The sequence below is a fragment of the Mytilus edulis genome, chromosome 6 (genome assembly GCF_963676685.1).
Source record: "Mytilus edulis chromosome 6, xbMytEdul2.2, whole genome shotgun sequence".
Taxonomy (NCBI): domain Eukaryota; kingdom Metazoa; phylum Mollusca; class Bivalvia; order Mytilida; family Mytilidae; genus Mytilus; species Mytilus edulis.
The window spans coordinates 19107045-19126677 of NC_092349.1; the positions used below are offsets into that span (position 1 = coordinate 19107045).

Below are 19633 nucleotides of genomic sequence, written 5' to 3' on the forward strand. Positions count from 1 at the left end.
CTTCAAGGGTATTTCATATGTTCATAAATTGTGACTTTGATTGAGAGTTGTCTCATTGGCACTCATACCACATCTTCTTATATCTATGGAAAGCTGATGTATATATGCTGAATTATTGTTCAACTTTGTGTGAATTTATCTCCCATAACAAACAGACCCTAAGGTTTGCATCTTTACATTGCCTTTGGCACCTGTATTGTCAACCACAAAACTTACATGAACTTTGTGGAATTTCTCCGTAAAGAACTTCATTTTTGGGTATATTTGATAGAAGTCCTAATCTCTCTGTAGTATCGTTTACACTAGAGGCAGGTATACTGTTGTAAGTCGGTGGACTATCAGATCTTCCTTGGATATTATCTTTGTCACCACTACTGTCTAAATAAATGTAAACAATGTCTGCTAATGTTCCCATGACAACAGCAAAGGCTATAATACTGGAAACTACTCTGAAATATAAGAAAATCAAAGATATTTAGCAGTGCAGAAAGGTCTCATTTTTCTTAAACTTGCAGCAAAAAATAAGATTGAGAATAGCAATGGGGAATGTGTCAAAAAGACAACACCCTGACCATAGAAAAGTCAACAGCAGAAGGTCACCAACAGGTCTTCAATGCAGCGAGAAATTCCCGCACCCGGAGGCGTCCTTCAGCTGGCCCCTAAACAAATATATATACTAGTTTAGTGATAATGAACTCCATACTATAACTCCAAATTGTACACAAGAAACTAAAATTAAAAATAATACAAGACTTACAAAGGCCAGATGTATGTATTAAATGTCATCCTCTTTTGATGACTATTTTGAGATGGACAGTTTAAAAAAATGAGGATTTTCATGTATAACATTGACAATGTGAAATTGTGACCCACATGACAGTCATTGACAGTATCTAAATCAACTTCAAAATACCAAATATTTCTTTAAATGCCATTTTGTCCAGATCTCTTTTAGTTTTTGCTATTTTAGGTGGTGAATTTTTACACTGCAGGATTTCCATGTCTCTGACATCAAGGCAACATGCTAGCAAAATGCAAAAGGAGGTTTCTAAATTTTTGCAGGTATGCAACTCTTTTTTGAGGTGGGTTCTAAATGTTTGCAGGTATGCAACTCTTTTTTGAGGTGGGTTCTAAATGTTTGCAGGTATGCAACTCTTTTTTGAGATATGTTCTAAATGTTTGCAGGTATGCAACTCTTTTTTGTTAAGATGTAACGTATTAGTTTACTTACATGGCTAATATATCTTTCCTAGCATATTTCAGATCTTGTGGACATGACACTCCAATTGGGTATATTAACACTTTTAACTGTGCATCAATAACTTGCAATGCTGCAAAAAAAAAAGTTCAAACCATAAGAAAATAATGAGAAATATTTTTTTTTTTTTTTTATAACTGACTATGCTGTATGGGTTTTACTCATTGTTGAAGGCTAAAGGTGACTTATAGTTGTTCATTCTGTGTCATTTGTTCTTTAGTAGAAGGTTGTCTAATTGTAAACCATACCACATGTTCTTATTTCTATATTGGCATATTTATTGCCTTATTTGTGACTGTATAAAGAATAGATTAGAAAACAGATACTTGTTGCAATTTGTTCTTCAATGTTGAAGAAATGTATAGTCAAACTCCATAAATAAACAAATAAAATATTTAAATATTCTTTTGGTTAAAACATAAATATGATAAATTTTTGGTTTTATTGTGTGAATTAAGTTGAGAATGGAAATGGGGAATGATTCAAAGAGACAACAACCCGACCATAGAAAAAACAACAGCAGAGGGTCACCAAGAGGTCTTCAATGTAGCGAGAAATTCCCGCACCCGGAGGCGTCCTTCAACTGGCCCTAAACAAATATATACTAGTTCAGTGATAATGAACGCCATACTAATTTCCAAATTGTACACAAGAAACATAAATTAAAATAATACAAGACTAACAAAGGCCAGAGGCTCCTGACTTGGGACAGGCGCAAAAATGCGGGGGGGTTAAACATGTTTATGAGATCTCAACTCTCCCCCTATACCTCTAGCCAATGTAGAAAAGTAAACGCATAACAATACGCACATTAAAATTCAGTTCAAGAGAAGTCCGAGTCTGATGTCAGAAGATGTAACCAAAGAAAATAAACAAAATGACAATAATACAAAAAAAACAACAGAAGTCCAAGTCTGATGTCAGAAGATGTAGCCAAAGAAAATAAACAAAATGACAATAATACATAAATAACAACAGACTACTAGCAGTTAACTGACATGCCAGCTCCAGACTTCAATTAAACTGATTGATTGATTATGATTTCATCATATGTATATCAGGCGCAATCCTTCCTGTTAAGGGGTTTACATTACATTGCACAATTACACAATGCATTACATTGTTATCTTATGATTACCGGTAATTACTGTAAATTTTTCATCTTTCTTATCCCAGGCATATAGATAACATTAGCTGCATTTGGCACAGCTTTCTGGAATTTTGGGTCATCAACACTTTTCAACTTTCTTACTTTTTTTATCTGAGCATCACTGCTGAGTCTTATGCAGAAGAAATGCACTTTATGTCGTATTAAATTAAGCCTGGTACCATTAATAACTATTGTTGCCTTTCTTTAATGAACTATTAAGGGGGCTCGCGGGTCTAAATCAACTTTTTTTCTGATATAGGATTTTGCTATTTTTTCTATAATTAAACTTTATAAAATAAAAATACATTTTTGTTAATGTCCTTTTTTTCTGTTGAACTAATAGGAGAAATATTGGTAATATCGGAATAAACAATAACAAACTAGAGGCTCTAAAGAGCCTGTGTTGCTCACCTTGGTCTATGTGAATATAAAACAAAGGAAGCAGATGGATTCATGACAAAATTGTGTTTTGGTGATGGTGATGTGCACATCTTACATTACTGAACATTCTTGCTGCTTACAATTATCTCTATTTATAATGAACTTGGCCCAGTAGTTTCAGTGCAAAATGTTAGTAAAAATTTACAAATTTTATGAAAATTGTTAAAAATTGACTTTAAAGGACAATAACTCCTTAGGGGGTCAACTGACCATTTCGGTCATGTTGACTTATTTGTAAATCTTACTTTGCTGAACATTATTGCTGTTTACAGTTTATCTTTATCTTTAATAATATTCAAGATAATAACCAAAAACTGCAAAATTTCCTTAAAATTATCAATTCAGGGGCAGCAACCCAACAAAGGGTTGTCCAATTCATATGAAAATTTCAGGGCAGATAGATCTTGACCTGATAAACAATTTTACTTCTTGTCAGATTTGCTCTAAATGCTTTGGATTTGAGTAATAAGCCAAAACTGCATTTTACCCCGTAGGTTTTATTTTTAGTCGTGGCGGCATCTTGGTTGAACAGCCAGGTCACCAGACACATTTTTTTAACCAGATACCCCAAAGATGATTGTGGCCAAGTTTGGATTAATTTGGCAAAGTAGTTTCAGAGTAGAAGATTTTTGTAAAAGATAACTAAGATTTACGAAAAATGGTTCAAAATTGACTATAATGGGCAATAACTCCTAAAGGGGTCAACAGACCATTTCAGTCATGTTGACTTATTTGTAAATCTTACTTTGCTGAACATTATTGCTGTTTACAGTTTATCTCTATCTATAATAATATTCAAGATAATAACCAAAAACAGTAAATTTGCCTTAAAATTACCAATTTAGGGGCAGCAACCCAACAAAGGGTTGTCCGATTCATCTGAAAATTTCAGGGCAGATGGATCTTGACCTGATAAACAATTTTACCCCCATGTCAGATTTGCTCTAAATGCTTTGGTTTTTGAGTTATAAGCCAAAAACTGCATTTTACCCCTATGTTCTATTTTTAGCCATGGCGGCCATCTTGGTTGGTTGGCCGGGTCACCGGACACATTTTTTAAACAAGATACCCCAATGATGATTGTGGCCAAGTTTGATTTAATTTGGACCAGTAGTTTCAGAGGAGAAGATTTTTGTAAAAGTTAACGACGACGGACGACGACGGACGCAAAGTGATGGGAAAAGCTCACTTGGCCCTTCCGGCCAGGTGAGCTTAAAATATAGGTCACTGATGAGTAAAAAAAGATATTTCAATTTAAATGTCAACCAGATGCAGCAGGGCGCAGCTTTATAGGACAGCAGAGGTCGAACCCTGAACATTGGGGCAAGTATGGACACAACATGCAAGCTTGATACAGCTCGGAATTTGGAATGAAATTAAATAGTTGACACAACACAGGTTTCTGACACATAATGAATGTGGTCTAAGAACTTAAACTTAAAAACTTTAAATTTTAAATTGGACATTACCTATTATGGTACAATATCCAAAATCTAAATACATGGTTAGATTCAGCATATCAAAGAACCCCCAGAATTCAATTTTTGATGAAATCAAATAAAGTTCAATTTTGGACCCTTTAGGCCTCAATGTGGACCAATCTGATAACCGGTCCCAAACATCAAAAATCTAAATACATGGTTAGATTAAGCATATATCAAAGAACCCCATATACACAATTTTTGTTGAAATCAAACAAAGTTTAATTTTTAATATAATAACTACATTACCATCCCACACAATTAGTCCAACATCTGTCTCAGAACACGAGTCTGGTAGGCAGGCTCCAAAACTTAAATGCAAATTCAACTGTAAAAATAGAAATAATTACTATACATAACTTTGGGAATTAATAAATAAATAAAAAAAACATACTTTAATCATTGTTAATAATGTTTGGAGATAACAAGAAACTAGAGGATCTCAAGAGCCTGTGTCGCTCACCTTGGTCTATGTGCATATTAAACCACACAGATAAATTCATGACCAAATTGTGTTTTGGTGATTATGATGTGTTTGTAGATCTTACTTTACTGGACATTCTTCTTGCTACAATTGTCTCTATCTATAATGAACTTGGCCCAGTAATAACAGTGGAAAATATATTCTAAAAATTTACAAAAATTTACAAAAAATTCATGAAAATTGTTAAAAAATGACTATAAAGGGCAATAACTCCTTAAGGGGTAAACTGACAATTTTGGTCATGTTGACTTATTTTTAGATCTTACTTTGCTGAACATAATTGCTGTTTACAGTTTATCTCTATCTATTATAATATTCAAGATAATAACCAAAAACTGCAAAATTTCCAAAAATTACTAATTCTGGAGCAGCAACCCAACAACAGGTTGTCTGTTTTGTCTGAAAATTTCAGGCCTGATAGATGTTGACCTAATAAATAATTTATTCCAGTCAGATTTGCTCTAAATGCTTTGGTTTCAGAGATATAAGCCAAAATCTACATTTCGCCCCTATGTACTATTTTTAGCCATGGTGGCCATCTTGGTTGGTTGGCCGGGTCACGCCACACATTTTTTGAACTATATACCCAAATGATGATTGTGGCCAAGTTTGGTTTAATTTGACCCAGTAGTTTCAGAGGAGAAGATTTTTTAAAAGAATACTAAAATTTTAGAAAAATGGTTAAAAATTGACTATAAAGGGCAATTACTCCTAAAGTGGTCAATTGACCATTTCGGTGATGTTGACTTATTTTTAGATCTTACTTTGCTGAACATAATTGCTGTTTACAGTTTATCTCTATCTATTATAATATTCAAGATAATAACCAAAAACTGCAAAATTTCCATAAAATTACTAATTCTGGAGCAGCAACCCAACAACAGGTTGTCTGTTTTGTCTGAAAATTTCAGGCCAGATAGATGTTGACCTAATAAATAATTTATCCCTTGTCAGATTTGCTCTAAATGCTTTGGTTTCAGAGATATAAGCCAAAATCTACATTTCGCCCCTATGTACTATTTTTAGCCATGGTGGCCATCTTGGTTGGTTGGCCGGGTCACGCCACACATTTTTTGAACTATATACCCAAATGATGATTGTGGCCAAGTTTGGTTTAATTTGACCCAGTAGTTTCAGAGGAGAAGATTTTTTAAAAGAATACTAAAATTTTAGAAAAATGGTTAAAAATTGACTATAAAGGGCAATTACTCCTTAATGGGTCAACTGACAATTTTGGTCATGTTGACTAAGTTGTAGATCTTACTTTGCTGAACATTATTGCTGTTTACAGTTTATCTCTATCTATAATAATATTCAAGATAATAAGCAAAAACTGCAAAATTTCCTTAAAATTACTAATTCAGGGGCAGCAAGCAACCCAACAACCAGTTGTACGATTTGTCGGAAAATTTCAGGGCAGATAGATCTTGACCAAATAGATTATTAAACCCCCATGTCAGATTTGCTCTAAATGCTTTGGTTTAAGAGTTATAAGCCAAAATCTACATTTTACCCTATGTTCTATTTTTAGCCATGGTGGCCATCTTGGTTGGTTGGCCGGGTCACGCCACACATTTTTTGAACTAAATACCCCAATGATGATTGTGGCCAAGTTTGGATTAATTTGGCCCAGTAGTTTCAGAGGAGAAGATTTTTGTAAAAGATTACTAAGATTTACGAAAAATGGTTAAAAATTGACTATAAAGGGCAATAACTCCTAAAGTGGTCAATTGACCATTTCGGTCATGTTGACTTATTTGTAAATCTTACTTTGCTGAACATTATTGCTGTTTACAGTTTATCTCTATCTATAATAATATTCAAGATAATAAGCAAAAACTGCAAAATTTCCATAAAATAACTAATTCAGGGGCAGCAACCCAACAATGGGTTGTCAGATTTGTCTGAAAATTTCAGGGCAAATAGATCTTGACCTGATAAACAATTTTACCCCAATGTCAGATTTGCTCTAAATGCTTTGGTTTTTGAGTTATAAGCCAAAAACTGCATTTTACCCCTATGTTCTATTTTTTAGCCATGGCGGCCATCTTCGTTGGTTGACCGGGTCACCGGACACATTTTTTAAACTAGATACCCCAATGATGATTGTGGCCAAGTTTGGTTTAATTTGGCACAGTTGTTTTAGAGGAGAAGATTTTTGTAAAAGTTAACGACGCTGGACGATGACGGACGACGGACGCAAAGTGATGGGACTTAGTCATGTAAAAATGTAACTTTTAAAATTTACAAAAATTGGAATAAGACAACTATAGATAACTTTTGAAAATACTGATAACTACAAGTGTATACTAAATGTATATCTTAAGAGATCTTGGAACTTTCAACAATTTTGTTATAACAAACATAAAAGGCAGACACGATCTGTAGCTTGTACATTGAACAAATAAATCAGCTAACTTTCTATAGGTTAACCAAAAAAGTCTATAGAACTAAAATTTCAATGAGATCTCTAACAAGTCTAAAGAATTTATTTCCGTGAATGTTAGGTCGTTTGAAAAAAATAATTTGCTGAAGAATTACATGACTAAATCATAACTTGGATATCCTGAAGATTTTGTTATTGGTGGTTAGTTTGTTAAGAAAATCTTTTGACAGAAAACGTAATCCTTAAAGTTTACAGAAATGTAGTTTGCAGTTGCCCTTGTGCAAAACACATCTGACCCCTTGAACACATTTCAAAAACAAGTATATAGACCAGAACACATTTGACCACTGGAGCGTTGTGTCCCTTAGTTTTGATTGTCTATACTACTGACAGTCTGACATTTGCATGATTTGCCTGATTTGGCAGAGAACACAATTTTTTAACTAGTAATTTCATCCCTTTACTTAATATTTCATGCATAACATATCAAGAAATAAATTGTGAAAGTGTACGAAAATATTTTTGCAAATTATAGTTATCAAAGGTACCAGGATTATAATTTAGTACGCCAGATGCGCGTTTCGTCTACAGAAGACTCATCAGTGACGCTCATATCAAAATATTCATAAAGCCAAACAAGTTCAATGATTTTAGAGCATTGAGGATCCAAAATTTCAAAAAGTTGTGCCAGATACGGCTAAGGTAATCTATGCCTGGGATAAGAAAATAGTAAACACTTTAATCATACTAGCAACTTTTTTTCATAGACAACAAAAGCCAAAGGATGATAACTGTGAGGGGGTGTCGGAGGGGTCTGAGGTTGGAGGGGTCATGAAATCCTGAGATCCCGAAATTTAAAAGAAATGAATCCTGACATCCCGAAAGGGTCAATCCAAAAATCCTAAGCTTAAAAACATCCGATCCTGATGTCCCGAAAAAGGTCCTGCCCCCCTTCGATAACCTAGTCCTCAGACCATTTACCTGGCTGTAGCCTGCATTAGTGACAACAGAACACATCTGCCCATTAAAACCTTGTCCCCTGGCTTGTTTACACTGTGGATGGTTACCGGTCCATATCAGGTTTCCATGCTTTATACCACTTCCAGGTTTCCCATCAGAGTCCAGCACTTAAATAACAAAGTAATAATTAGATAGATAATAAAAATGTTCAAGGAGTCCAGAACTTCAAGAACAAAGTAATAATTAGATAGATAATAAAAATGTTCAAGGAGTCCAGCACTTCAAGAACAAAGTAATAATTAGATAGATGATAAAAATGTTTAAGGAGTCCAGCACTTCAAGAACAAAGTAATAATTAGTTGGATGATAAAATGTTCAAGGAGTCTAGCACTTCAAGAACAAAGTAATAATTAGATAGATAATAAAAATGTTCAAGGAGTCCAGCACTTCAAGAACAAAGTAATAAATAGATAAATAATAAAAATGTTCAAGGAGTCCAGCACTTCAAGAACAAAGTAATAATTAGATAGATAATAAAAATGTTCAAGGAGTCCAGCACTTCAAGAACAAAGTAATAATTAGATAATAAAAATGTTCAAGGAGTCCAGCACTTCAAAAACAAAGTAATAATTAGATAGATAATAACAAGAATGTGTCCATAGTACATGGATGCCCCACTCGCACTATCATTTTCTATGTTTAGCAGACCATGAAATTGGAATAAAAACTCTAATTTGGCATTAAAATTAGAAAGATCATATCATATGTTTAAACTAAAACTACCTTGAACAAAAACTTTCACCAAAAACTGTAACCTGAAACTTGCACTATCATTTTCAATATTCAGTGGACCGTAAAATTGAGGTAAAAACTCGAATTTGGCATTAACATAAGAAAGATCATATCAAAGGGCAAATGTGTACTTACATTTTGTAGTTTCAAGTTGATTGGACTTCAACTTCATCAAAAACTACCTTGACCAAAAACTTTAACCTGCAGCAGGACAGAGGGACAGGCGAAGGATCGGTTTGGCGAACGAATGGAGGGAAGAACGAACAGATGGAAGAACAGACTTACAGACCAGAAAACACAATGTCCCTCTACTATTGTAGGTGGGGCATAAAAATGTTCAAGGAGTCCACATTATCAGATTATGGGAATAAACTAATAGCTACATGTACAAATGTATGCATGTAGATAAATAATAATGATCATCATGATCATGTTCAGGAGTCTATACACTGTAACATCATTCCCAATCACTAATGTAACTAAACAGTAACCATGGTAACCTTCCTACTATCTTTAATTCAGCTTTGGCTTCAGATCTTGCTTAGAACTTCTAAGATAGCAATATATAGTGAACTGGACTTCTAATAATTGAATTGTTATTTTTTTAATTTTAATTTTCTTTTTTACTTTTCATATTTTTTCAATTTTACCTTTAATTCATTTTTTTTAAACTTTTTTTTTCCAAAATTATAGAGGGATGAAAAAGAATATGTTGTCATTTTAATGTTATATTTAACATTGCCATTAAAGTGAGAGGTTTGGCATGCCACAAAACCAGGTTCAACCCACCATTTTTTTTCTTTAAAAATGTCCTGTACTAAGTCAGGAAAATGGCCATTGTTATATTATAGTTCGTTTCTGTGTGTGTAACATTTTAACGTTGTATTTCTGTTGTGTGGTTTGTTTTCTCTTATATTTGAGTGTTGATTCACATTACTATAAGACGTGTCATGGTACTTTTCTATCCCAAATTTGTATTTGGTTCTGATGTTATATTTGTTATTCTCATCGAATTTTGTCTAATGCTTAGTCCGTTTCTCTGTGTGTTACATTTTAATGTTGTGTCGTTGTTCTCCTCTTATATTTAATGCGTTTCCCTCAGTTTTAGTTTGTTACCCCGATTTTGTTTTTTTGTCCATAGATTTACGAGTTTTGAACAGCGGTATACTACTGTTGCCTTTATTTAACACTCAAATGAAACAACTGTGTACTATATAATGTACATGGCTAAATACAGTATTCTCAAATTACACATATTTATGAGCCAATATAGCTCAAGTAATGAGCAGAAGGATATTTCTTGTTGTTTAACAAGCACATTTTGCATATACCATGTATACCGGTGATTCACAGTTTTTATTAAACGAAAAGTCCATCAAAGACACAAAACCCATTCATATTCAAAATATTAAAAGTGATTAAATGTTCATCGAGTTTATAACTGTAAACAAATTATTTTGATTGCTCTTAGCTTAAATGATGCAAATTTTCATTAATATTTTTTTACCATATACATGATATACGAGGGTAGTAATAGGGGTGCCTTCATGACGTACATGTATAACGGTAAAAATTCTTGCCAAATGATGGTAACGGTAATTTTTTGAGCATGATGATAAAATGTGCACTTTCTTTCATTTCGTCTTTTAGACAATAAAAAAACCAGCTGAATTTGTCAAATCACGCTACCTTTTTCGCAAATATGACAGTATGACGAATCGTGATAAGTATATTTTGACGAATCGCAGTCAAATTTTAACCAATTTGACGCTAACGGTAGCCAAAAATGACCATTTGACGCCCGACGGTAAAGGGCATTACCACCCTCATATACCTACTATCAAATGCATAGGTTGTTCCATTGATTATATCCTGAATCATCGTTAATGTGTCGTTCATACAGACTGCAGATACTGTCATGTTTGGATCCACAGCACAATCACTAGCTTTCAAGTATTGAGATTTCTTCACAACATAGTCTCCTGTCAAGTATTGAGATTTCTTCATCAGTAGAGATTTTATTCCATTTCTAAGTAACAGATCTAAAGCATCATTATATTCCACTGTCTTGTGCTGAGATTCCGGTTGATATTTCAAACCATAGCCAAACTGATGATAAGTATTCCTCCAAATCAGGTTTTCTTCACCTGCACTGACATATGCAGAAAATGGTGCAAGGATCAGCAGGCAAAATATACAGAAATCTGTCATTTTGTTCATTGTTAGATGTACATTGTTCTAAATATCCAAATAAAACTGCAGTTAAAAATACTGTTTATGGCAATGACAAAACAACCATGTGATATTGAATCACTATAAATAGATTTGTTTGTATCAACTTTGGGTCTAGATAAAATAAGTATCATGTTGTTCTTATCACTTGAGTGTGGTCTTGTAATCTGAAAAATAAGAAAGTAACAATGTCATAATGACTTTCTGTGTTATGATTAAATATCAATCTAGTATTAAGATTAAATCATAATCAATTTTTTTCACTGGTATTTTTATTCAATATTTGACTTTTTTCTGATGAAAAAAAAACACACACACAATTTTAAAGCATCCAAGTATTAATAATATTAAATACATTTCATAAATTTTTTAAATAATAGCTGGCATAATTTTTGGCATAGATTACAAAATGGCGAGGACATTGTTGTTTATTGTTTATATATTTTTCTCCTCTAACAGCAACATGAACGAGTTTTGATGCAAATTATAAATTTGTCCTCATAGTACATAAAAAAAGAATCAGATTTTTATACGACCGAAAAAATTAAAATTTCTTGGGTCGTATATTGGTATCACGTTGGCGTCGGCGTCGTCAGAAGACAGATGGTTTCCCCATAATAACTTAAGTATAAGTAAATAGAAATCAATAAAATGTTAACACAAGGTTTTAATATAACCACTAAAGGAAGGTTGGGATTGCTTTTAGGGTTATGATCGGAACAGTTTAGTAATTATGGGCATAAAAGAGGTCCAAAAAGGCATTCTTCTAGTTTTTAGACAATAACTTGTGTTTAAGGAGGCTCAAGGGTATAAAAGTATCAGAAAAAAAAAAACATTTATTTTTTTCATAACAAATTTTCTTTTTTACTTTATTATTTGTTACTTTATCATATGGTACAAAAATCATTGAAAAATTCAATTCGATTTGGCCCCAGATGACTTTAAAAATTTAGATGTCATTGAAAAAGCTCCAAATTATCTCCCTTTGGTGCAAAAATGCCATTTTTTGGCATTGACATTGAAATATCTTTTTTAACTCATCAATGACCTATATATTTTATCATAATTTTCAAAGAAGCTGTACTTGAACTAAACTCTTGTAAAATTTGAGCAATATCTGTAATTTAGTTCTTTTTTTATTTCGATATTATTTTTATATCTCCGATTAGTTCAACAGAAAAAAGTACCTTTACAAAAATGTGTGCTTCTTTAGAAGGCAGTTTGTGAGTGTAAATAAACAGTGACCCCATTTTTTCAATTTTATTTTTCTATTAAGTATAAGATAGAGTTCATTTATAGAAAAATATAGCGAAAAAAAAATTGATTTAGACCTGCGAGCCCCCTTAAGTATATGGATCTCTCTGAAATTATTCCACAAGTTTCCATACCACAAATGGATGGTTAGGAATGGCTTTGGGGGGGTTATAGCTCAATTTTTTTCAGAATTGGGGGCAAAAAAGGGGGAAAAACAATTGTTTATGGACAATTAAGACAATTTTAAAGCAGTGTAAGGGAGGTAATCCAAAAGTAAACCAAACATAATATGTTGGATTACCTCCCTTACACTGCTTTAAAATGATGTATAAAGAAAAATTGTATTTTCTTAAGGTGGTTAGCTGTCAGTTTACTTTAAGAAGTTACTTCTAAATTTATGCTGATGTATTAATTTTCTATTACATATGTATAAGACGTTTAAATTAAAAAGATGCATTTAAATGGGTATATATAGTTATATGGTTGCATCTCCAATTGAAATTTGAATCCAGATTATGACCATGATGACCATAACTTGAAGGAGAGAAAAAAAAATTTGGAAAAAGGGTGGGGGGAGGTGAAAAAAAATTTGGAGGGGGGTGTAAGGGGGATACAATTTTTGTTTTTCTGATTGAGGTAAATATGCAACAGCATAGTGTATTGCATAAAATACAAAAAGGGGGGTATTATTAAATTATAAATTACAACTATTTTATATTTTCTTATAGTACTTTTAATATATTTTATAACAATTGCATTAATATGAATGTTTGTACTTGTACTTTCAAATTTGCAAAGGTATCACCTCCTCCAAAACATTTGAATATATAGTCTTATAGAAATATGAATTTTGTTTAAATTTAGATATTATATGTTTGTAATGATTGTCATGTTTATCTTGGTAACAATCCAATATTTGGATTTTACACCAATTAAATGATTTGATTTTATTTGATTTGAATTGTACTAGTTGAAGTTTATATGACAATGTATCAGACAGATGTCAAAATCATACGCATACTCAGTCATACAATGTCATGAGGGTCTGGATAGGGGGGGGGGGGGGGTCTGTTTTTCTGTAAACATTTAATTTTCACCACTTTTTTCTCTAATCTTCAAAAAATGAACCCCTTTTTTCTATAATCTTCAAAAAATTAGACCATGCATTTCTCTAATCTTCATTTTTTTGCCCCGTTATTCTCTAATCTTCATTTTTAAGGGGCATTTGTCTTTAATCATTTAATCCCATCCAAACCCTCGTAGCAATTAAGGAAAAAATATCTCAAAAACACATAGCTATGATATGGTAAGTACTCAGTTGAAGATTTGATTTTCTTTCCACGATATTAAATTTGTGATCCTCGTGGAAATTTCTGAAATTTGATTTACTATTATTTGACTATTGTAACTCCCTGACAGTCACACTGTAAATCGAGATACAGTAGTGATCAATAGTCTAAATGCTGAACTTCGCAAAAGTTATCAAAAGTGTAAAACTATAATCTAGATTTTCGTGCGAAACGAACAACACTGTTAAACCAAACTTGATGTTAATATTATATTTTTAAAAAATCAATTTGTTACAACATTTAGATTCGTAGAGTATATTGAAATTAGAGGGGGATGAATGCATGAATATAAAAAAAGATGATGCCAGTGGTATGATTTAATATATATGCCAATGAGCGGACAACTCTTCACAATCCACCAAAATCAAGAATTCTATATTGATACTTTAACCTGGAAGAGTATTAGTTAAGGATAAAAAAAGCTAAAATATTGATAGGTCATGGAGCTCCTTTTCGAGATATTTGATTTATTAAACATGGCGGGAAACGGCTGACTCTGACTTTTACCTTATATTTCATTTGAATTGGCATTATATGGGTCTCAAATTAAAAGAAGGAACATTAAGGATCTGCTTAAATTTTGTCAAATGACCTTTTATGAGCTATTAAGTCTTCTGTTAAAAGATAAATAGGTGTTATGGGGCAAAATATTTGACCTGGTATCGTATGGAAAAACACCAAGGAGTCCGAACATTTGACACTTATTCATGTTATTCCAAAACCTCACCCAAGTACAAAAATGTACATACTTATTATAATGCCTTCATCAATGAGCAAAACCCATATCGCATAGTAAGCTATATAAGGCCCCGAAATCACAAATGTAAAAAAAATCAAACGAGAAAACTAAACTGAGGCCTATATATATATATATATTTGGTGTCACGATATCACAGTAGCATGGGTTCAAATCCCGGCGAGGGAAGAACCAAAAATTTGCGAAAGCAAATTTACAGCTCTAACATTGTTGGGTTGATGTTTAGACGAGTTATATATACATTATGTACACAGCCATGTATCACCATCATTGATGGCGATCCGATGGATACATCTGTTGTAGAGTTGTCACTGACTCAGACGTACTTATAAATATAATTATTTTCTGTGACTGTATATTACATTAATTTGTAGGATCCTTTACTATAGATAATTTAGCTGATCTGTAACAATAACATCTTCATGCCTTATATATCATGTACTGTAGTACGCCGCTAGATTAAAACTGACGAGGAAAGGTAACACACGGCCAGCGAAAGCTCTTTTTTGAGAGCCCATGTGGTCGTGTGGTCTAGTGGGACGGCTGCAGTGCAGGCGATTTGGTGTCACGATATCACAGTAGCATGGGTTCAAATCCCGGCGAGGGAAGAACCAAAAATTTGCGAAAGCAAATTTACAGCTCTAACATTGTTGGGTTGATGTTTAGACGAGTTATATATATACATATATATATATAATTTATCACGGTACAAAAAATAACGAAAAACAAATATGTAACACATCAACAAACGACAACCACTGAATTACAGGCTCATGGCATGGGATAGGCACATACATACGGGGTTAAACATGTTAGCGGTATCCCAACCCTCCCTTAACCTTGGACAGATGGATACAAATAGAAACACATCTCACAAAAACAGAGTGGACGTGGCCGGGTACGTACTTGTACATCCAAACAACAGAACAGTTACTGACAGCTAGTTCAAAGCCACAAACAACTAAAAAATCATGCATATAAGAGTAAATTATCAATCAGTACACATCCAACATCCAATGGATTTAGTTTAAAGACGTCATAAACAGTGAAAGAAAAACATAGCCTTGTACAATGTCAAGATGAATGCATGTATACGAGCCTTATTTCCTTATATCAGAGACATTTAATACAGTATTTGTACTGCATGTCTCCTATTCTGCGTACGTCAATCAGATAGCGACCTACTAAGACAAATAACAAAACGACACTTATAAGAACTCTGCATGCATGAGGTCTCGATCAAATAGTGAAAAAATCAATTCGAAAACTCTTGAGGTGTTTTTTTTATTATATATATATTAGATACAAATTGAGGACAACTTACCCGAATATAACTTGTATATCTTACTATAGTTTTAACACCGAGATGATAATTTTCATTGGAGAATGAAAGTTTTCAATAATATAGGGCGTTGATCTATTCTTTTGGTGATTTTATCATATGTTATTGAAAAGCAGGATAATCATCGGCAGGGTATACATTTTCATCTTGTGTAAATATATATACGAACCTGTTTCTGATTTGATATGAGTTACGATTTATGCCTAAACTATCAGCAAAGCCATGCCCATCGAAACAACATGTGATACAAAAATTTAATAATACTAGTACTTTCAGATAATATATTGGCTCTCAATAATGACGACTTCAGTATCACGGGTGTCATTCGGTTTAATGTATCTAACGGCGGTCAAGTATTGAGAGACGATCGTGAAAGTTCTAGTAACGGATCGTGAAAGACATTTAATCGAGAAGACATATGAAAGGTCAATAAATATTCTAATTTAATTAGTTACACAGACAAATTAACGACAAAATAAAACTGTCTGTCAAAATGGGCAACATTATGATCAGTATGTGAGAATATCCATTTGTAAAAGTACATAGTACAAAACAACAAAAGGCAGATTGCTTCTCGACATTTCAATGAAATAAAAAATGAAAACAAACATGATTTTTTTCACAAATTCGACTAGAAAAACTACTTTTATCCGAATAAGGGCATTCTAAATGAATTAATCAAATGGTTCTCATATGTATTTTGTATAAACATAATCTGAAACTTGGTAAATAAAGAATTATTTACACAAAAATAGATTTTTCGGATCGTGAAAGATCACGTACCGCATTTTTGAAGATCGTGAAAAGGATCGTGAAAGATCTGATGTTACGAAGATGTTCAAATTATTCTTCAATTATATCATAATTAATATTTGTTATTGGTATTGAGAAAAGCTAGATAGGTCAACATCCTCAATAGGTTTAAGCATTTCAAAGTATTAATATTTCAGAAAATGAAATGTAAACTAGTTGGATGATTGTAGGATGAAGCTTTTTATTGTCAGGTGAAGTACTCACTTATCACGAGTTATAGGATACCCACATTTTGTATATTGGATCCTATAAACTACATGTCCGTCAGACAGGATTCACCTGACCCCGAATTTGCCTCATTTCATGGATGAAGATTCATTTTGTGGTCAAGTCCGTATCGCGGATTCGTTAAGCTTTAGGATAACTGTCTGTTGTTATGATTGTAAGGTAAACATTTTCGACTTCTGCAAGGTTTCAAATAACATCTAATTCATTATCATGCATCATGGTGTACATGTCTGTCTGCATGTTTCATATATGACCATGATGGCTTCAATTGTATTTGATATATTGCTTGATAGTAAGATGTCTATGTCTGGCTGTCGGTCAGGGTTCATATACTTTTGACCTTATGTTCCGAATTAATTGGCCAAGCATAACTTTTACATTTGTCAGTTTCTAAGGCACTTTAAGAATCGGAACACATTTATTTGGTGTACAGGATATTTGTAGAGATCTGTATGGCATGGTATTCTGACCTTGAACTCTTTTTACGAACCATTGACAATCTTAAGTGCATTTGACACTTCTAGTAAAACACTTGATATTATAGACGTTCAACAAGTATACTATCATAAGTAAAGACGACGAGACATTACAGAATTTGCACTCTGGTATTCTATAGTCTGTAGTATATGGTTAAATCAATCCACATCTGCGTTGTATACAAAGAACTTAAGAAAGTACTGTTGCACAAAATATTGGTTACCGTTTAATCTAAAATTACTCATGAAAGACGCTGTTTTGCTGTAATTTTTTGTTTGATGGATATCATTTTGGTTTAAACGTTGTAGTCCATATTATTTGCTAAATAATGTCGGTCTGCCTGAATAGCACTTGACCGATTCTCAGAGCTGAATCTTTCACACTTATTTAGACACGTTTTTAGATGTTTTTTTTTTTTTACTTTCGAGGGTAAAGTGTTGAATAGAAAAAAATAATAGTTTTAATGTTCATCCTTATCAAATAGTTACAGGCTTCAACCCGTTGCAGGTTTATCAAATGGTAAAAGAAATACAGATTTCTGATTACTAGTATTAAGTCTGGTCACGCATTATCTTTCACGATCAAGTTTGATGGAAATTCAACAAATTCAAGGTTTTCATATACAAATTAGTGCTTTTAAGGGAAGAATGTACTTTAATTCTACTGTACAATCAGATACACCAAAGTTTAAATTTCAAATATATCATAATAAACTGAAATATGACCATTATAGGTACGTAAAGCGTGTTATTTGTGAATTAATTTCATGGACATGCATTGCGCCTTTTGTGTTTTTTCATAAAGTACTGCATATTTTCTTTATCTTATTTCACAGTTATGATGAGGAAGTTAAACCATTTTGACAGACATCATTTTTTGTTCGGATTTGTTCCGCGTTTTGAAAATTAAGCGAATTTTTCAAAGATTCTGAACTAGATTTTACATGAAATGTCTTTCACGATCCGTTACCAGAGCTTTCACGATCGTCTCTCAATACTTGACCGCCGTTAGATATTCTTTCACGATCATTTCTCTCGTTAAACCGAATGACACCCGTGAGTATGTACACTAAAGATATTTATTAATATGTTGAGCTAATAACTTTAAATAAAGCAAATACTAACAATGAACACTTCCCTTTCCTGGATCTTGATATCTATATCATTAACGGGAGGCTTAATACCAAAATATAATGATAAAACAGATGATTCTTAATTTCCTTTTTTGTTAATTATCCATTTTTAGATGGATGATGACATTACCTTGTGTTTATAATTGATATATCTCAACTTATTAAAATCGCTCACGCGTGTATGTATCAACGTATAAGATTTTGGCGAAAGTTACTGAAAAATTACTACTCCAGGGTTTTCGATATCACAAACTAGTCAAAACACTTACTAAAGAGAGAATACACTGGATTAATTAATTAAATTTGATACATGCATGCAGGAAAAGCTGCAGGAAAGGTGTAGCGTGGGAGTATAAATAGAACTGATATGTTGTTTTTAACTTTGCAAAAATTTAGTATATAATACATAACAGAGTAGCGAAATATACCAAAGGGGCATACAAACTCATAAGTCACAATAAACTGACAATTCAAAGTCAAAAATAAAGAAAAAGACAAACAGACAAAAAAACAGCATTAAAATTAAACACAACATAGAATAAAAATGAATGGAAATGGGGAATGTGTCAAAGAGACAACAACCCGACCAAAGAGCATGCAGACAACAGCCGGAAGCCACCAATGGGTCTTCAAAACAGCGTGCTTCAGTTGACCCCTAAACAAAAATTTATACTAGTTCAGTGGTAAAAGATATCATACTAAATTCCGAATTATATAAAAGAAACTAGAATTAACCATATGCTCCGCAGGGCGCAGCTTTATACGACCGTCAATCTAATTAAAATATTGATATCTGATTACGTTATACTACTCATATGTAGTATAACGTAATCAGAGATCAATATTTTAATTAGATTGCATATGTAGTATAACGTAATCAGAGATCAATATTTTAATTCGATTGAGGTTTCTGACACAGAATGAATGTGGTCTAATGAACTTAAAAAAATATTTACTTTTGAGCGATACACTATGCTGTTAAATATTAATCCCCTCAACGAAAAAATATTTGAAGAAATTTTAATTTCTAAAATCTGAAATGAGAAAAATTGTACCTCCCCCCCCCCCCCCCCCCCCCCCCCCATTTTTTTCATCTC

The 19633-nt window shown here is 32.9% G+C and overlaps 1 protein-coding gene across 1 annotated transcript in view; it reads right to left on the reverse strand.

Moving 5' to 3' along the window:
* LOC139527304 (nose resistant to fluoxetine protein 6-like) overlaps positions 1 to 11285 on the reverse strand; it is a gene marked incomplete at its 5' end in the record, with an annotated part of 33060 nt that extends 21775 nt beyond the window's left edge. The window contains 5 exon segments of the mRNA XM_071322657.1: positions 217 to 449; positions 1232 to 1331; positions 4580 to 4658; positions 8182 to 8327; positions 10791 to 11285. Of these exon segments, the coding sequence (XP_071178758.1) occupies positions 217 to 449; positions 1232 to 1331; positions 4580 to 4658; positions 8182 to 8327; positions 10791 to 11172 (940 nt within the window).
* Positions 11286 to 19633: the final 8348 nt, after the last annotated feature.